The 17,478-nt window shown below is 40.9% G+C and overlaps 2 protein-coding genes across 2 annotated transcripts in view; one reads left to right on the top strand and one right to left on the bottom strand.

Moving 5' to 3' along the window:
- The first annotated feature begins 52 nt into the window (after window positions 1–52).
- LOC119216625 (sterile alpha motif domain-containing protein 9) lies at window positions 53–13,947 on the top strand. The gene is made up of 5 exons (XM_062563253.1): window positions 53–1,088; window positions 4,638–4,806; window positions 7,893–8,608; window positions 8,729–9,011; window positions 9,625–13,947. The coding sequence occupies exons 3-5, from the start codon at window positions 7,919–7,921 to the stop codon at window positions 12,672–12,674; spliced, it is 4,023 nt and encodes a 1,340-aa protein (XP_062419237.1). The 5' UTR covers window positions 53–1,088; window positions 4,638–4,806; window positions 7,893–7,918; the 3' UTR covers window positions 12,675–13,947.
- A 104-nt stretch (window positions 13,948–14,051) lies between these two features.
- Window positions 14,052–17,478, bottom strand: part of frem1b (Fras1 related extracellular matrix 1b) — a 41,522-nt gene continuing 38,095 nt past the window's right edge. Inside the window, exons 32-36 of the mRNA XM_062563252.1 lie at window positions 17,223–17,267; window positions 16,991–17,152; window positions 16,736–16,854; window positions 16,193–16,278; window positions 14,052–15,613 (exon numbers count right to left, since the gene is read on the bottom strand). Of these exons, the coding sequence (XP_062419236.1) occupies window positions 15,420–15,613; window positions 16,193–16,278; window positions 16,736–16,854; window positions 16,991–17,152; window positions 17,223–17,267 (606 nt within the window). The 3' untranslated portion in view covers window positions 14,052–15,419. The remainder of the gene's footprint in view (window positions 15,614–16,192; window positions 16,279–16,735; window positions 16,855–16,990; window positions 17,153–17,222; window positions 17,268–17,478) is intronic.

Genomic DNA, 17,478 nt, shown 5'->3' with positions numbered 1-17,478 from the left:
GATACAACTGAAAAAACCTTCAGTGTCATTTCTTTACATCAAACTGTGGGGTGTGTCCCTCTAGTGGGTTGCATTGCTATTACAGGTAGGTGGCATTAGGAATTTCTGAAGTATTTTATTTGACAAACTATATTAAACTTCACATATTACAAAAGTAAAAAGTACACAGACGAGTATTGCCCTTTCACAAAACTAAACACCGATCCAAGTTCAACAACCAACCCTGTTTTGAAAAGATTTATAGTAGCACTCTCCACTGGTCACATACTGAATGATAACTGTGACATCTGTATGCTGCTGTATGTGTCTTAGGAAATTGTATGCTGATACTGTGTGCTGAAGTAGGTGCTGCATAGAGACATAGAAAAGAAATGTGTGTGCTGAGCTAAAATACCACTACATGAGTACGCTAAAAGTAAACATAGGGGCCAAAGCCATAGAAGAGCAGAAGCTTCTGCGCTTATTTTGCTTGATTTATTTATTTTCCTTATTTAGGGAAATAGTTATATTTTAATTCCCTTATTTTGTTTAAGTTATATCTTGATTTCCCCTAGCAGGGCGCTTAGGCATTTATCATGAACTTTTAGCTTTTTTGTGTTTCACCTTTGTGACAGAGAGGTGTCTTAGAAGCAGGCTCTCGTATGCCTTTACCAAGAAACTGTTTCCGCGCGCACCTAGAAGCAAAGCGCTCATGAACTTACCACATGCTTGCAAACCGAGAGTTGACTCAGAAAACAGGGCCTGTACGCACTCACCAAAAGCTTGTTATGCAGGTTGTTGCCCAACTGGTGAAAGTACGCACACACATACATTGTGCATCTTGCTCTGATGAAACAGTATAAATACGAGTGCTCAACATCCGCCGCGATTGTGGAGTCGCTGATGGAGGATCTGAGTACAGAGGGCTCCCTGCACATTGGATTGAGTTTGCTTTTTACTACCGTTATAATTCATTTCGCATTTTGTGTTCGATTTTTTCTTAAATAAAATTGACAAAGGCAAAACTTTTGAGGACAACTTTCTTCACTCCCCGCTCTCTCCGGCCCGATGGATGACCTGAATGCCATCATTGAAACAACGCTAAACGGGTAAGTGCCGAGTGTTATTGAGCCAGCCATTGTCTAAAAGAGGCTAGACCTGACATTACCCAGTGAACATTTTTTGGTTGAAAAGACGTTGAATCAACGTCTATGCCCGACGTTGAAAAGACGTTGCAAAATGGTTTAAAAGTGAAAGTTGTTTCAACGCCTATTCGTAGACGTTGAAAAGACGTCTATGTTTAGACCACATATCAACGTGATTTTTCATACGGTAAAATGTCGTCCTCTACTTTGTGCTATAGCATTATTTTATAGGTGTAAAAAGAAATGACGTCCACATTTGTGCGTTTACCACCGATATTAAAAATCACGTTGAAAACGGGTCTATTCGTAGACGTCTTTTCAACGTCTACGAATAGACGTTGAAACAACTTTCACTTTTAAACCAATTTTCAACGTCTTTTCAACGTCGGGCCATAGACGTCTTTTAAACGTCTTTTCAACGGCAAAATTGCTCGCTGGAAAAGTACAAGTTACACACAATCAACTGTTGACAGTTGTCAATCATGTCAACAGCCCTTAACAAGGACAACACAATTTGATTAATGTGTATTTATTCATATCAATATAACACAACACTTTTCCTTAAAACAGAATACAAAAATAAATTATATTTTGTGAAAATAAACTATGAAATTATAAGTGGAGCAACAACATGAACCAGTTAGTTTAGAATTTAGTGTTTGTAAACCATTTTTCTGAATCATTGGCACTTCATTTTCAGATTCTGTAACAAGATCTGGCTCTGAGTCACTTGAATCCGGATCGTATACCTGAAATCAGCTCCGTCTCCCTCATCACTTCAATGACTCAGAATGCGCAGAACACCCCTCAGTTGCAGATTCCTCTAGTCAACAAGTTAATTCAATTCAATTCATTTTATTTTGTTCAACCCAAAATGAAAAATAAGCCTGAGTGAGCTTTACAGTCTGTAAACATGCAGCATCCCAAAACCACACATCGGCACACGTAAAACTCCCTTTAACAGGACAACCCTTAAGGGAGAACAGCAGAGGAGTAGGTGTGTACAGAGAGAACAACTTAAAGATGTACAGTATTCAATTCCTACGACAGAAATTATTCAAATATTCAGAGTAGTACACCAGGTGTAAGGCAGGACAACTGCAGGGATAAACTCCATCAGATGTAACCTCCATCCACAGGAACCTGTGAGGAGGGAAGAACAAAGACTTTAGGGAAAAGGCAAAGTGTGTAATTTGGGTTTATAATGACAGTAATAAAAAAGTTTAATAATGATAACAGCAGCAGGTGTTTGAGAACCATTATTTATAGATTGTTTACTTATGACATTATAAACAATTTATGGCATTTCTGGAGTAACATTTCCAGGTATATTACACAGTACCATACTTTACAATGTTGCTTTAAGCATGCAGTAACTTACGATGTGTTGGCTAGCTTGTTTACAGGCCACAACTTGTTGAATTCACCTGCAATCTGTGTTTAGGCCGCGTTGCTTTAAAAACGTGTATTTTCTACATGAAATTGGAACGGCAATAATAAGATATGGGTACAGCAACAACCTAACGCATAAGCAACACCAAACACACGGAAAATACTCTATGAGGTTTACTTTTGGTCCAGTTCATGTTGAACGCTAGCATGCTCCGAGCTAGCATGCTAACTAGCAAACGATCTGCGCTAACGCTAACTAGCTTACCAAAACAACAGTCTTTCCGTATCGAGTGGTCAGCACAAGTAAAATAACTGGTAATAGTTCCAGGTGCTTCATTCAAACACACACGTACTTACAGAGTATTGGGGCCGGTAGCCGTGGTTGTATCAGCCCGTTCACGTCGCTCTGCTCCCGGACACACTTCCCCTCGCGCTGCACCTGGTGGAAGCTCTGCAAGCAAGAACTTGCGCATGCGCGTTACAGATGTGATCAGAGTTAGGCGTTTTCAACTAATGTTTGAAACGGCCCTCAATATTTTGTCCTTAAAGCATATTGTTACGCCTCCTCTCCCGAGCCGGAGTGGAGGCGTAACAGACACACACTCTGTATTTCCATATTCATGACGTTTTAAGAAAAATCTTAAATGCGTTGAAATCACGTCTTTGCGTAGACCAAATTTCGCCAACCAGTTCATTCATTATTATGATAATATTAATGATATTATCGTCTCTCTTTCAACCTTACGTTACAACATGACACATAATCAATAAATTTACCCGTTTCTAGCACGTTGATGTTTCACGCACTTTTTCGCCGGTTGAAAAGACGTTGAAATGAGGTCTTAGACGTTCAGACCTCATTTCAACCCGATTTCAACCATATTTCAACGTTGAAATAACGTCTTGTGCTCACTGAGTAGAAGTACTCCCGCCGCTTGGAGGATACGATGGGATAAGGTCGTGGGGTTATGAAATATTTATTGTACTTACACAAAGGCAGAGGATAGTGAGATCTCGAAGGAGTCACACCGCGTTAGATATTTGGGGATAAGCAGGGTTCGAAATGAGCGGGAATTTATTTTTAGATTTTGGGGGGTCCCCGACAAATATTTTTAACATTAAAATGATTGTGAAAAGGTCTTTAGTGACGTTTTTTGCCCATTAGTCTCACCTTAGCGCACACACCCACTTCTCACATAGTCTTCCCATCCACCTGCCGCTCATTTCAATCAGTGCCCGCCCCGTTTGCTGTTACACCTGTTTCTCGTCATGTCTAATCACCCTGTCTATATCTTGCATGTGTTCCCTTTGTGTCTTGTCGGATTATTCTTGTGAGTCAAGCCCTTGCCCTGTCCAGCAGCCTCAAGACCACCTCTGTTTTTGCGCACAGCCAAGTCCTGCTCGTCCGGTCTCCAGCGTCGTGCCGCGGGGGCTGCATCCTGCGGGCTCCTGTCGAGCTTCGCTCTCCAAGGAGGAGATTCCCCTGCCCGGAGGATTATTTTTCATTTTGCCTTTTGCCTAGCTGGTCTCCTAGAGAATGAATTTTTGTTCTATGTTTTTGCCATCGAGCTCGGCTCGCTGTTTCTGTTGAACATTAAAACCCTTATTTTGTGACCTCCCGCCGCGCGTGGATCTTTGCCGCCCGATATCGTGACAGAACGCGACAAGCACATGAAGGCATGAGTGTTTCAGCTACTTCCACCAGGAAGCCCCTTGTAGAGCAGGAACACAGCCAGTTGAGTGGGAGGGTCATGTCAAGCTGCTCATTTTAATAGTGAATTGTTTAATAATAACAGAAACATCCCATGAGATCCCCAAATCAATCCCTGAATAACACAACAAGGTTGAGTTTGTTGCAGTTAGTAACGTCAGTAAAATACACAAAGGTCTTAACTTGTACATTTCAATATGAGTCTGACGTAACTGCCGCTCAGGCGTGATATTTCTGCTTAGCGGAAGTACCTTAGTGTGTATGGGTGTGTCTCTGTAGAGCTGCTCCCTGCCGTAGTGAGTGTTTGCCCTTGTCAAACCTGCACCAGTTTGTATTGTGTCAAGTTGTCCTTTCAAGTCTTCATTTTGTTATCTAATATTGACTTTTTGTCCATTTTTCCGGATGTCCAGGGTTTTTGCCAACTGAGAGAAGAAGCTGAGATACAGAAAATGTCCTCCTGCCTTTTACATCATCTAACCAAAGAGAATTCTGGATTCATCTGCTTGTGACTCCTGTCCAAGCGGGCTGTCAAGATGTGGAGAAGAAGTGTTTGAAATCAGGTTGAACACATTGCAGAAGGTAAGATTTCCACATCCTAGAGCAGTTTCCATTTCAGCTAAATTTCATGTGAATAGACCTTCTTACAATTAAATTCTGTTAAGAAAAAATGTTGTACCTGTTGTATTCCACGAGGGGTGGTCAGTTGTTGAAATCAATTCTTACGAGGCCTACAAAGACTTCAGATTGGGAGATATTCCCTGACTTCTAATGTGTAAATGCTTTGAAACACGTTTTTAATCCAAATACTGAACAACAATTTCTGTATACCGTAAATCCTCAAATAGTGGCCGTGGCTTTTATTTATATAGGCACCGGCCTGTATTAGGGGCAGGCCTTTATTTCTTACTTACCCGTATCTTCTGTTATAGAATTATATTATTTAAATAAAATAATGGGCTTAATTACAGTATATCATTCATTGCATATGCGTTCAGCACTTCCTGCAACCATTTACCGGTAGACTGAAACCGGTAGACCTAGAGCTAATCAACTTTCTGGAGACTAACCATTTAGAAATTAATCAGTTATAAACCATAGTGTCAGTCTTAAGATACATCGTTAATTGCAGATATTTTCCAATGCTCTCAATTACAATCAAGCAAGTCAAAAATTTCACTCGGCCCAAAAAAAGGTTTAGCGCGTATAGCGCTTTATTTGCAGTGTCAACGTAACAATAAATATCTGGTCCTGTCAAAGGACAACAATCACAGAACGAACGGGAGACAACCAAAATTTAACCAAATGACCAGGACTTAGACTAGGTCTGTCATATTACGCAACTAACAAATTCATCAGCAACATCTGAATGGGCACAGCCATTAAGCTACGGTCAAATGGAGCAAACAAACTCCGAACTAAATGGACCTTGCAAAATAGGTCTACATCTAAACATAATACTTAGGTCTAAATCCGAAGCTCACCAGTAATGAGGCAACATTTGTACAACTATTCGGCGTCCCCCTCAACATCCTCTTCCCCATCCTCATCATCGAGAACAACAAGTTCATTATTAAGCAGCTCCTCCTCGTCGTTCTCCTCATCCTGGGATACTTGCGTGCGGTTCTCCTCCCCCCCGCTGCCGGAGCTGCGCCAGCGCATCCCTACCAGCGGCGCATGGCTGTCCCGCTTTGAAGCTATGGATGAGACGCGCCGTCATGAACAATAACAAATTCGCCTAGTAGGCCTACGTGGTAATATGTCTTTTTTTTATTGCCAACAGTCCATGAAATTAGCCAATAACATTAAACATAAGGAGAACATGTATTTATGAAATATTACTTTTACATTTTTTTATTTTATTTTAAACCCCTGGCCTGTATTTGGGGCCCGGCCTTTATTTGTCCGTATCAACCACGCCCCCGGCTACTATCTGAAGCCCGGCCACTAATTGAATCCTGGTCTTTATTTGAGGATTTACGGTATATGATTTGTGTAAAAGGAGGTTTTGTTAAGAAATCGCTAAATGTGTCAGTTAAATTGTAGGTAGAGTGCGACAGAAAAGGGAGGAACACTGTAAATAGATAGTGCTCAATGTCAGATACAAACATGACTGTACATGAATGCACCACACCCTGTCAGGATTGGTGGAGACCGACATGCACAGGCTGCAAGGAGTAGATATGCATGCAAATATGACGTAATAGAAATGGGAATATCAATGGGAGGGACACAAATCGTGTTCGAACATGACCATACATGAATGCACCATACCCTATCATGATCAGTGGAGACCGACATGTTTGAGGGGCCGTTTAGGACTTAACTTCCGAGACACTCATGCCATCTCACTAGTGTCCGTGAGAGCATCTCAGCATACAACATGACAGCATCTCACTATACAACATGACAGCATCTCATTAGACAGCGTGAGAGCATCTCACTAGCATACGGAAGGCATCTCAGTTACACCGGAAGGCGGAGGGCAAAGAGGGCTGATTTTGAACAGCGCAAAGCGCCAATCTTACGCCCTTGTGTAGGGACAGAATGTCATTTCAGAAATGTGTTGTTTAAGCAACATTTCTGCAGTTGGTTTGTCAACATTCAGCCGTCACCCACATCATGTAAATGTCATGTAAATCATTTTATGTTTGTCACTGAGAGCTTTCAGTTGTCAGTAGGTTGCTATATGACTACGGCTCAATACTGGCCATTAGGCATGGACTCTAATCTAAAAAAAAAACCGACGAGAGTGACGTCTTTGTGTGTGGAAGTCGTTGGTTTATTTATTTATTTTTTTCCCTGTGCATCACCACTGCTGCTTTTCATAGCATTTTTTTGCTGACATATTTGTCCTGTATTTTACTCCACAACTTTGTAAACCCCTCGACTGGCAAACCGACATTTGATCTGCGTCCACTGTAAGGACGCCATCCGCGCGTCCTTATATGACGGGTTGTATCAGCAGTCATATTTAGGTTTTCTTTTCGACAAAAACTCTTCAAACTGATTCTTTCTCTCGTAAATAATGTTCATTTTGATAATGGCCTAATTATGCTATGAAACCGGAAATGTGAGACTCCTGAAAGGATGTAGTTAGCAGACCAATCACTGCCTTGCGAGCTGCCTGAGCTTGCGTAGCTTTTGACGCAAGTTTAGAAAAATGGGTCGACGCACACAAGCACAGGGGGTGAAAAGGCAGCATGGGGCTCTTGCGTCTGCGTGTCGTTGCGTTTCTCTGTAAACGCTGTTTGCCGGTTTTGACAAAATTTTGTTTGCTGACAAAACCTTCCGTGTAAAATGGGCATTTATAATTTCAAACGTGCACGTTAAGTTACCTTAATTAACACATGCATTGGATGATTGGCTTATAATTACAGTAGTGAAAACGCTGATAGCATCGGAAAAGGACGTGCTCAAGCACAAGATTACAGACGTGCGCAAGTTTACAAAAAGCTTTTCCTGCGAATGACTCTCCCCTCCCCCTATTAACGCTCCTAAAAGATGACAGGTCTAAAGCCACTGTTTCCTAGTTCGTGCAGTATTTTAACTTGGTATTTTTTTAAATATCATGTTCATTACCACATTTCATTTTTCATAATCATTCCACCATAATTCACTACATTTGATTATTTTATCATTGTAATCTTTTACACAACTCCCCTCAGGTTGATCCAAAACAAGACGCTCAACAATGGAGCTGCCACCCTCAATTGAAAAATGGACGATAGAAGACGTCCACCATTGGCTGATGCAAGTGGTCAAAGTTCATGAGACGTATGCCAACAGATTCCAAGAAGAGGAAGTGTCCGGAGATAGTTTTCTTCTCTTTACAAAGAAAGACATATTGGATTTGGGAATAAATCATGGCCCCGCTGTAAAAATAAAATGTTATCTAGAAAGTCTGAAAGAAGGATCACAACATCAATCACAGTTCCCTGCATACGTGAGAACCTGGAGCAAGGAGCAAGTCAACCAGTGGTTGCTGCAGCATGTTAGATTATATAGCAAATATGCAGAACGACTTCAAGAGGAAGATGTGTCAGGAGATTGCCTTGTTTGCTTCAAAAAGCAGGATTTTCTAGATCTGGATTTGAAAAGTGGTCCTGCTGTGAAGATTCTGGCAGAACTCGGTCAGCTGGACAAGAAACCGGAGCCAACACTGCAACCAATCGTTCACACCAGCACAGAGCAAATGGAGTATCCAGTACACAAAGCTATCACACAACCAGATTCATATTACACAACTGAATCACGAACAGACAAAATGGTGGAAAAAAAACCTGATAAGTCTCAGCTACCATTCCAGAACCTTTCAGAGATGGAGGGAATTCAGCAGCCAAAGCAACAGGACTTGGGGGCCAGAAGAAAAACCGCTATTGTGGTAAAATCTTTATGATTTGTAATAGAAACAGAGCCTTACAGTTAGGACAAACAAAGAAAGCAAACTTTTTTTTATTAAGAAGTGATATTTGTGAGTTTTTACTTCTGTTTCTTCCTGCAGAGCACCGTCCCATCAGACATACCAAAGATCACTGTGGAGATCCAGAAAACTCTAGCTAACCTCTTAAAAGATGACTTAAAACATTTTCATTTTTACTTACAAGAGTACACTAAATCAAAGGAAAAAGCTATTCCTCGAGGCAAACTGGAAGGAAAAGACAGCATGGACACCGCTATGTTAATGACTCGTCACTACGGAAACAAAGAAGCTTTACAGGTTACAAAAGACATTCTTCGAGATATCAATCAGCAACAACTTGTTTGTCAGCTGGAAAAGAAAATGGGTAAGCAAACCAATGCCAATATTTATTCAACTCGTCATATGGTTTCTATACTATATTGTTGACACTAACTGACCAATTTAGTTAAGACATAGTATCAGCAACAACCAAAACCACTGAAACAATGAACTGAAAAACAATGTTTTTTTCTTGTCCAATGTTTAATAAAAGCTAGTTGACATGTTTCTTCATCACCATTAACACACACTGTATGTTATTTTGACTCTTTCCTCACACACCGTCCTACTGGCTTAAATACTCGCTAGGGCAACAAATGTGGATGAAGATAGACACATTATTTTCTGTCATTTTGATAAAGAACTATATTGATCAGATTTTTTAAACTTTATTCAAATTTAACTTATGCATATGAAGCCCCAGACTGCAAGGGCCTTTGTGGGCTTTTTCATTAAAAAGTGTATGCATTCAAATTAAATGTTTAAGACATATGTCTTAAACCCTAGGGTTAGCTCAGAGGGGAGAGAAGACACAGTACAATGCACAATGGTTTTACTTTTCTAATTGGATTTGGTGACAATAACAAAACCAGCCTTCACCTAAGATGTTGTTCATGGAGTTTCTGCTTTCACTAAAAATGCATTTACTGTTCATACAGATCCAGTGGAACAGAAGAGGGTTTCAAAAGGCCTTTTGAAGAAAGAAGCAAACCAGGGTGACAAACTTAAAAATTTGTTAACTTGCGGTGGGAACTCACTGGACTATGCCTATTTTATTGTTGTTGTCAACAAGAGCAGCCCTGATCAAGTGCAGTATTTTCAATTTTTGAACAAGCTGAAACTGTTCTGTGTGTTGGACTTTGACCCTCACTCTGTTGATCCGGGTGGATTGTGTCATTCTTACCGTCAGTCAAGGGTGGCCAATCTGCATTCACCAACACAGTACAAAGGACCAACTGACTCAGTGATAAAGAGTCTTAACCTCTACAAGCAAACCAGCTGGGTCTTCTGCAATGGCAGATCTGACCTTGACGGTGACTCAAACAAGCAGTTAGACTACAAGAACTGGTTGAGGAAATCTTGCAAAGATGTAGAGGAATTGGTTTCATTCATTTGCAACCCTGAGGTTATTTCACGTGGAGAAAGTCTCATCATTTTCCTCTTACTTTCACCTGTTGACACAGAGAAAGACCCAATCTTTGACATCTACAAGTCTTTCATAAAACACATGGACGAGGAAAGCATCATCAATGTTTGTGAATCTCAGATCATGTATGAGAAATGGCGGGAGCTTGTGCAAGAGAAGTGTGACTCTGACATCGACCACAGATCAATATATGAGCTGACCCTCAGTGAGGTCAATGGAACAGTAATGGCACTGGGACCATTCAGTCAGTCATCTGAAAGGTTTCTTCCCTCCTATGGTTCTAGTTTTGTTGTTCTAAAGCAGAAGGATGAAGACTTGTTGACAGCTCTGGATATTTTGTGTCTGAATCAGTGTGAAAACACAATCGATGAGAATAGTGCAGAGTTTCATGACCATAGAATCAGAGTTGAGGAGGAATTCTACAAAGGAGGAAAAGTCAATTGGTGGAACTTCTACTTCTGTTACAAAGACAAAGAGAAGCCATTTATTAAGAGGGATAAGTATGAAAATGTGAAGAAGATCATTAAGTCTCAGTTGAGAGATTCCAAAAACATGTGTTCGCTACTCAATCTGTTTCATCATCCAGGCTGTGGAGGGACCACTTTAGCAATGCATGTGATGTGGGATCTCCGTCAAGAGGTCCGGTGTGCTGTGCTGAAAGACAATACACTGCCAAAGAAAGAGGTTGCTAATCAAGTCAGTAAGCTCATGAAACTTGAAAGTGAGAAACCATTTTCAGTTTTGCTGTTAGTCGATGATTCAAAAGAATCCGAGAATCCTCACGAACTAGTGAGCTGCATAGAGTATGCATTAAATATGAATGTGGGAGACACACCAAGCTGCAGAGTCATCATTATTAACTGTGTTCGTTCTCACAACCCAAAGGAGCAATACCGACAGGACAACACAAGACAAAGTCAGTACATAACTGCTTCACTGACACAAGAAGAACAGGAAGAGTTTGAAAAGAAGCTCAGAGAGCTTAAGGAAACCCATGAAAAACCTGAAAACTTCTATAGCTTCATGATCATGAAGAGCAATTTTGACAAGAAATACATCAAGGATCTTGCTCATAACATGCTGAAAATGTTTGATTACAGCTCAAAAGAGGCTAGACTGTTTGCCTACTTAGTGCTACTAAACACCTACTTGGCAGGATCTGAAATCTCTCTCTCCCTCTGTCGAGATTTTCTGGGGATGAAAATGGTAGAATGGAAGCAGGACTGCGTACTGAGCAGAATGGAGCCATATTCAAACTTTCTCATCATAGACACAGTTGAAGACTTGGGAAGTTACAAAGGAATTCGAATCCTTCATCACTCCATAGCTTCTGCATGTCTGGAAGAGTTGGAGAGAAGCTGCTCTTTAAAAGTAAGCGACATCACTATGGAGATTCTTCAATGTGATCTCTTCTTCAGTGTTGGAGGTGTCAAGCACAGATTCACAAGATCAATACATCAAATGCTGATCGAAAGGCAGCGCAAGAAAGATGGAGATGAGAGAGAGCCATTTTCTTCACTCATAGGAAAAATCCACGAAGACCATGGGCGACAAACAGTCCAGGATATCTTTGTTAAAGCATCATCCAGGTTTGTAGCAAGTGCATCCATTCCTCAGGCACTGGCAAGATATTTGTGTATCATGCAGAGTGACTTCCCAGAGGCTCTGCAATGGGCAGAAAAGGCCAAGAATATCAAACAAAACCCATACACATTTGACACTATTGGGCAGATTCACAAAAGCAATTTAAAATCCAACAACCTCATAGAAAAGCAAGAGACGTACCGCAATCCAGAAGACTTGAAAACAAACATCCAAATTGCAGAAAATGCTATCGCAGCATTTAAAAGGGCTCAAGAGCTGGCAAATGAAGAGGATGAAGCTGAGAGAGAAGCTGTTGATGATGTGTCAGAAGACTACCCCAGAAAGTCATATAATGTGTGTGGCTATGTGGGTGTTCTGGACATTGCCTTCCTGGTCTTTGAGATATTGAGCAGATTGCCGTTCTTTGAGGAAAGTGATCCAATGAAGAAGAAATATTTGCAGAGTTTTCTTAAAAAAGCTATCTTGATCACAAGTGTGCACAAGGAGGACAACGAGCTCAACAACAGATATGTGGAGATCATTAAAGAACACCAGCAGTTTCTACAGAGTTTGAAAACTCAAGTAAAAGACATTTTTGAATTTCTTTCCTTTTACTTCACAAATATTAAAAAATCTGAATCAGATTTCCGTGCAATAGTCAGTGGGCTTTTTAAAAAGTATGTAGCTATTTTTGGCACAAATCCAGAAGAAAGAAAAAAACAACAGCAACACAATCCACAGCTCAATTTAGAAATGGTTATTGAAGAGCAACGATTGTTTCTTGAAGAAAATTTAGCAGATACATTTGCAGGAATTCTTCAGCATTTGGACAAACCTGCCATTGAGATTGAGAAGATCACAGAATCCTATGGCTTCTTGCAACAACAACAATTCATCACCCAAAAGCAAAAGACAAAGGAAACAATCAATTATATTTTGTCAAACATAGTTCTTTACATGTTTAGATTTTGGTTTTAAGAGGTAAAGAGTCACAGCTACCTCTCTGCTCTACTTTTGAAAACTCTCCAAGACGTAGGACTTGGGTGCCCCTTCCCTGATCCATACTATCTGGCTCTGCTGTTACTCTGGCCAAGTCCTGGGCAGGAAAACACAGAAATCGGGACATATGTCAGAGCTATTCGAAAGTACAAGCGCATGATCTTATCATTTCGAATAAGAAACACTATTGCCATCCTCTACCTCGGGAATGGTGAAGGACTCAAGAGGCTTGTTCCTAAACGGCAACTAGATGAGAATTTTAAAGAGATGCGTCGTGACAACCTGGCTCAACTTTGGCGGAATGGAGATATATTTAAAAACAAAGCCATCATCAAGCGGCTTCAACGAGTCAGTGGAACAACCGAACAAGGAGAGCTGTTTGCCAATTATGGCAAAGTGAAAATCCCTGTGCGTCCAGCTTTAATTGGTGGTATAAGAAGTGGATCGAGCACAGAAAAGGTATCTTTCTACCTTGGTTTTGCCATTAATGGACCCCTTGCATACGACATCCAGTATGAAAACTAAGGTGGCTGATTGTTAAACCAGCGCATCAGAAGTGCAAAGACATGAACTGTTCAGTCTGAAAAGATCAGTGAACACATCTCATAAAAGCATATGCGCATTTGATAACCATGTAGTCATGAAGCTCAATAAAGATCTGCTGTTGTTTTTGAGATTATTTTTATGATATCTAATCTTGTATTAACATTTATGATCTACCGTTCAGAGAGTATAGGTTGTTTTTTTTGCTGACATTTGCCAAACTCTGTCTTTTTATTTACTTGATAATCGTGACTTTGTACAACCAGCTGACGCATGAGACGAACCTTTTGGGAAATAGGTGTGGCAGAAAGTGAGAGAACTTTAAACACATCTCATAAAACAGCATGAACATTTGATTGCAGGATGAAATGATAATCCTACAGCTCTATCTATGGATGTTTGTTTTATTATTTTTTAGGCCATTTGGTTATTCATTATTCACATTTTCCATGTTTTTTCTTTTGATATTGTTATCTCCTGCAGATGTTGCGCATTGTCTAAACTATTCATTTATCTGAAAATGCCTTTTTTATAAACTATAAATGTATCTGGGGCAGTTATAGCTACCCGTAATTGGCAACTCATTTCCTGTTTGCTCTTATGGAGGGACAGAACCATCAGAGAAATCCTCTTTGGATCATTTTACATGGTAATGTAATGTAAACACTTGAACTTGAAATAAACTCAACTGTATAGCAACCACTGTGTACTTCTACTTCAGAGGTAACCATTGAATTTCTTTGGAGGCTGTTCTCATCATATTTAAGTTTCGAAAAGAAATCCACTGCAATTCACAAGGTCTTTCCTGTTACACATGAAGTCAACATTTTATTATTTAAAATGTTGCAGATACAGATTTAACTAACTTTCGAAATAGAAGTGAAATCTCCACCTTGAATGTTTTTTAATTGAAGTTGATTGGCATTCTCAAATGCCTGTCTTTCACTCTTCACTTGATGTACAAATGTTAACACAGGACCACCACGGTTCTAAAGTAGAATTAGCTGAGGTATTATGCTGTGTTTTTTAGAGTTAAAACTCAATATTAAGCCTTTGGAGCAGAGACAAAACACACCCAAGTAGAAAAAACGCCGAGTAAATACGTTGTGGTTAGACGCTGCTTCTGGTTGACTTCCTGCCCCCCTATTTATACAGCATCCATGTTACCCCTGAAGCCCCAGACTGCAAGGGCCTTTGTGGGCTTTTTCATTAAAAAGTGTATGCATTAAAATTAAATGTTTCTTCTGTCCAAATAACACATTCATATGGAAGCCCATTTCCACCACAAAAAAGTAAGAAATGATGACTTAAAAAGTCGAAATTATGACTTAAGAAAGTCGAAATAATGAGATAACAAATTATGACTTAAAATATGCGCATGCGCAGTCTCCTTCGTTTTTTGGTAGATTGACTTTCCAAACCCTATTGGCGACTTTTTATCAAAAGCGACCAGCGACGAATCCAGAAATCTGGATTAATTAGAGACTTTTGTGGTGTCTGACGTGAAAGCACGTGTTGTTTTGCAGTTACTGTCCTCAGAGAGTCTCACAGAAACCTCGAGGCTTGCAGCAGTCCAGCTGCATTAAGAGCACAGAGGAGACACACGTCACGTCCAGACTGACGCCGCTGATTCTGTAGCGTCTTTCCTCGTTGAGGACTTGAGAGAGAGAACGTTCTTAAGGGCTTTTAAATCGTTAATAATCATGACAACTACTGAATTACCACCCGGACTGTACTGACTCGGAAATACCGAAGATAATTTAGACTCCGCTAAAAGCGGATCACTCAGACAGACATCCCTGTCCCTCGATGTTGGTTATGCGGTGTGGACTGAGTGGGTGCAAGTGTCCGTAGAACGTTTACAGTTCGGTAAAGTTGGCAAGATATTCACAAATTCAGACTTGACGGTTCAAAAGCTTATCAGCCAGACGTTGTTAAAACACGAATGACAGTCTCTGTGACCGTAGTGACAATCAGCTGCAAGGAGCTTGCGCATGCGCATATCTTAAATGGAAATGGGCTTCCATACATTCAAGTTCAACGACCCATACATTGGTTTGTGCAGAGATTTATTGAGACAAAAAAGAACTAAAGAGCAGCGTCATTGTGTATAATAATGATGACTTTAACATAGGTTTAGGTTAACAGAGGTTTTTTATCCCCTAGCAGTAATTATGTCTGTCAGTGAGTGTGAGCCGGTGATGAACAGACAAATGTGTGTAGAGTTTCGGGGGAGCAGCCTGTGGAGATCCAGCTTCTGGGCTTTTCAACTAGCACGCAGTCCGACCCGACTCCAGACTCAGACCCCCTCCACATGTAGAAGGACGGCGTCCGACCGTCATCCCACATCCGGCGACCTGGACCCCCGGACGGACCTGAGAAACATGCAGCACTATAAAACTCTCAGCCTAAATCTGCCTGAACATGCTATTGTGAAATAAGGACAGTTTTTGCGGAACAGATGAACAGAAGTTACCATATGTGAAATGTGGAAGAGTGACGTAGAGACCATAAATGGCTCTGGTACCAGTAGCAACCCGTCAATCATAGTAGTCCTGCCCTAAAGCAGGCACTGCTTTTACTTTATGGCCTATTTGACTCAAAATGGACCATGATTTACTAAATGAAAATAATTAGAGATTGAGACCATCAACTCATGTTGACAATGTTTACTTAGGGAATAAATCAAGAGAGAAGTAGAGTAATTTTCTCACAGATTTCTATACAATCAGGATTCGCCCCCTGCTGGTCAGTAGAAAGAATGCAGGTTTGACGATACTTCACGATCAGCTTCACAAGCAGCAACCATCAATGTTCCGTATTATTCCGTTAAGAACCAATCTGTTCCTACGAAGGATTCTTGTATGAGGCCCGTAATTTAAAAATGAGAAAATAAACAGATATTTGGATGTGTAGGCTTTCAGCATGCTTTGATAAAAAAAACAGCTGCTCACCGATCCAAAATGGCTTCCTTCCTGCAAACTTCCACAGCCAGGTCATGTCTCTTCTGGACCGCACGCTGGTCAGGCTGCTGTTAAACCTGACACACAATGTTAAGGGTCAGACACACATAACATGTACCTTGACGGATGCACAGTCACCTGAACTCAAGAAGCATTACAACACATCTAATGTGCGCCGTGGAAGGATTATTTTCTCACACGTCAAACCAACGTCTATATGATTACTTCTACAGCTGGATATATAGAAAAAAAGTCTCTAAGGGGGCAAATTCCTTCCCAATGCAAAACAGATCCAAAGGAGTGAAAATATGGGTGGAGCTATAACATCTTAGTTTGGCTCAAAGACCTTTGACAGTAAAACAAGTGCATGAAGAGTTAGATATTGGAGTGTATTGCTTTCATAAGCCTTTTTAGATAAAAACTGTTCATATTATAAAATCCTCACACTGTCAGAATGAGACAATTAGAAAGACAGAAAAACAGTGTTGTGTTGAACCTTAAAATCCTGCACACTTATTATTACTTGTTATTTACAGCAGAGAGCAGCTCCTGTGGGCGCGGGCCCAGCTGGCCACCGACGAGCCGGCTATGTAGCAGCGTCTCCTGTAGTGAGTCCAGCCGTCAGCACAGGAGCTGCTGATCGCCTTCCCCGTCTGAGAAAAGACACGTATTCATTTAGCCATGAGCCTTGCTCATACAACGTGTACAGGAGGGGAAAACACGGGCGTGCTGAATGATCTTTGTAGAGATTTAGAGGAGCTGTTTTTGGCATTCATGGTGTGTTCACACCTTGCGCTGGCGGGGCTCCGGTTGGTGCCTGGGCTCCGGAGGATCCATCTGAGGAGACCCTTCGACCCGAAGGTCCAGCAGAGGGCGACCGTGAGGCGACCAGCTCCACTTGGCGTCACTCGGCTTCAGCTCCTCCACCGAGAGTCGAGTCAGACTATGAAACTGAGGAGAACGGATGTTAACACATATATGAGTGTTTTTATCCAACTGTGGACAAACAAGCGAGTCTTACCATCCAAACTTTCTCTTCAGTCCTACTCTCTCCGGACTGATGGACCTGACCACAGATCAAAGAAATGAAGCATTTTTCAGCATGAACAGCTTTCCCACAAAAACATATGTATCTCTGGCACAAAACTTACTCAGACATCAGGATGTAAATAGTTTTCTTAAAACCAAGTTAGAAGTGTGCATAAATATGGTGCAAAAGATACAGGTGAATTAAAGCTATTCCAATAACAGCCTTATTTTTACAGTTTCAAGGTTGT

The sequence above is a fragment of the Pungitius pungitius genome, chromosome 7 (assembly GCF_949316345.1).
Source record: "Pungitius pungitius chromosome 7, fPunPun2.1, whole genome shotgun sequence".
NCBI classification, from domain to species: Eukaryota; Metazoa; Chordata; class Actinopteri; order Perciformes; family Gasterosteidae; genus Pungitius; species Pungitius pungitius.
The sequence above is the reverse complement of the archived record's forward strand: the minus strand, read 5'-3'. Positions and strand labels throughout refer to the sequence as shown.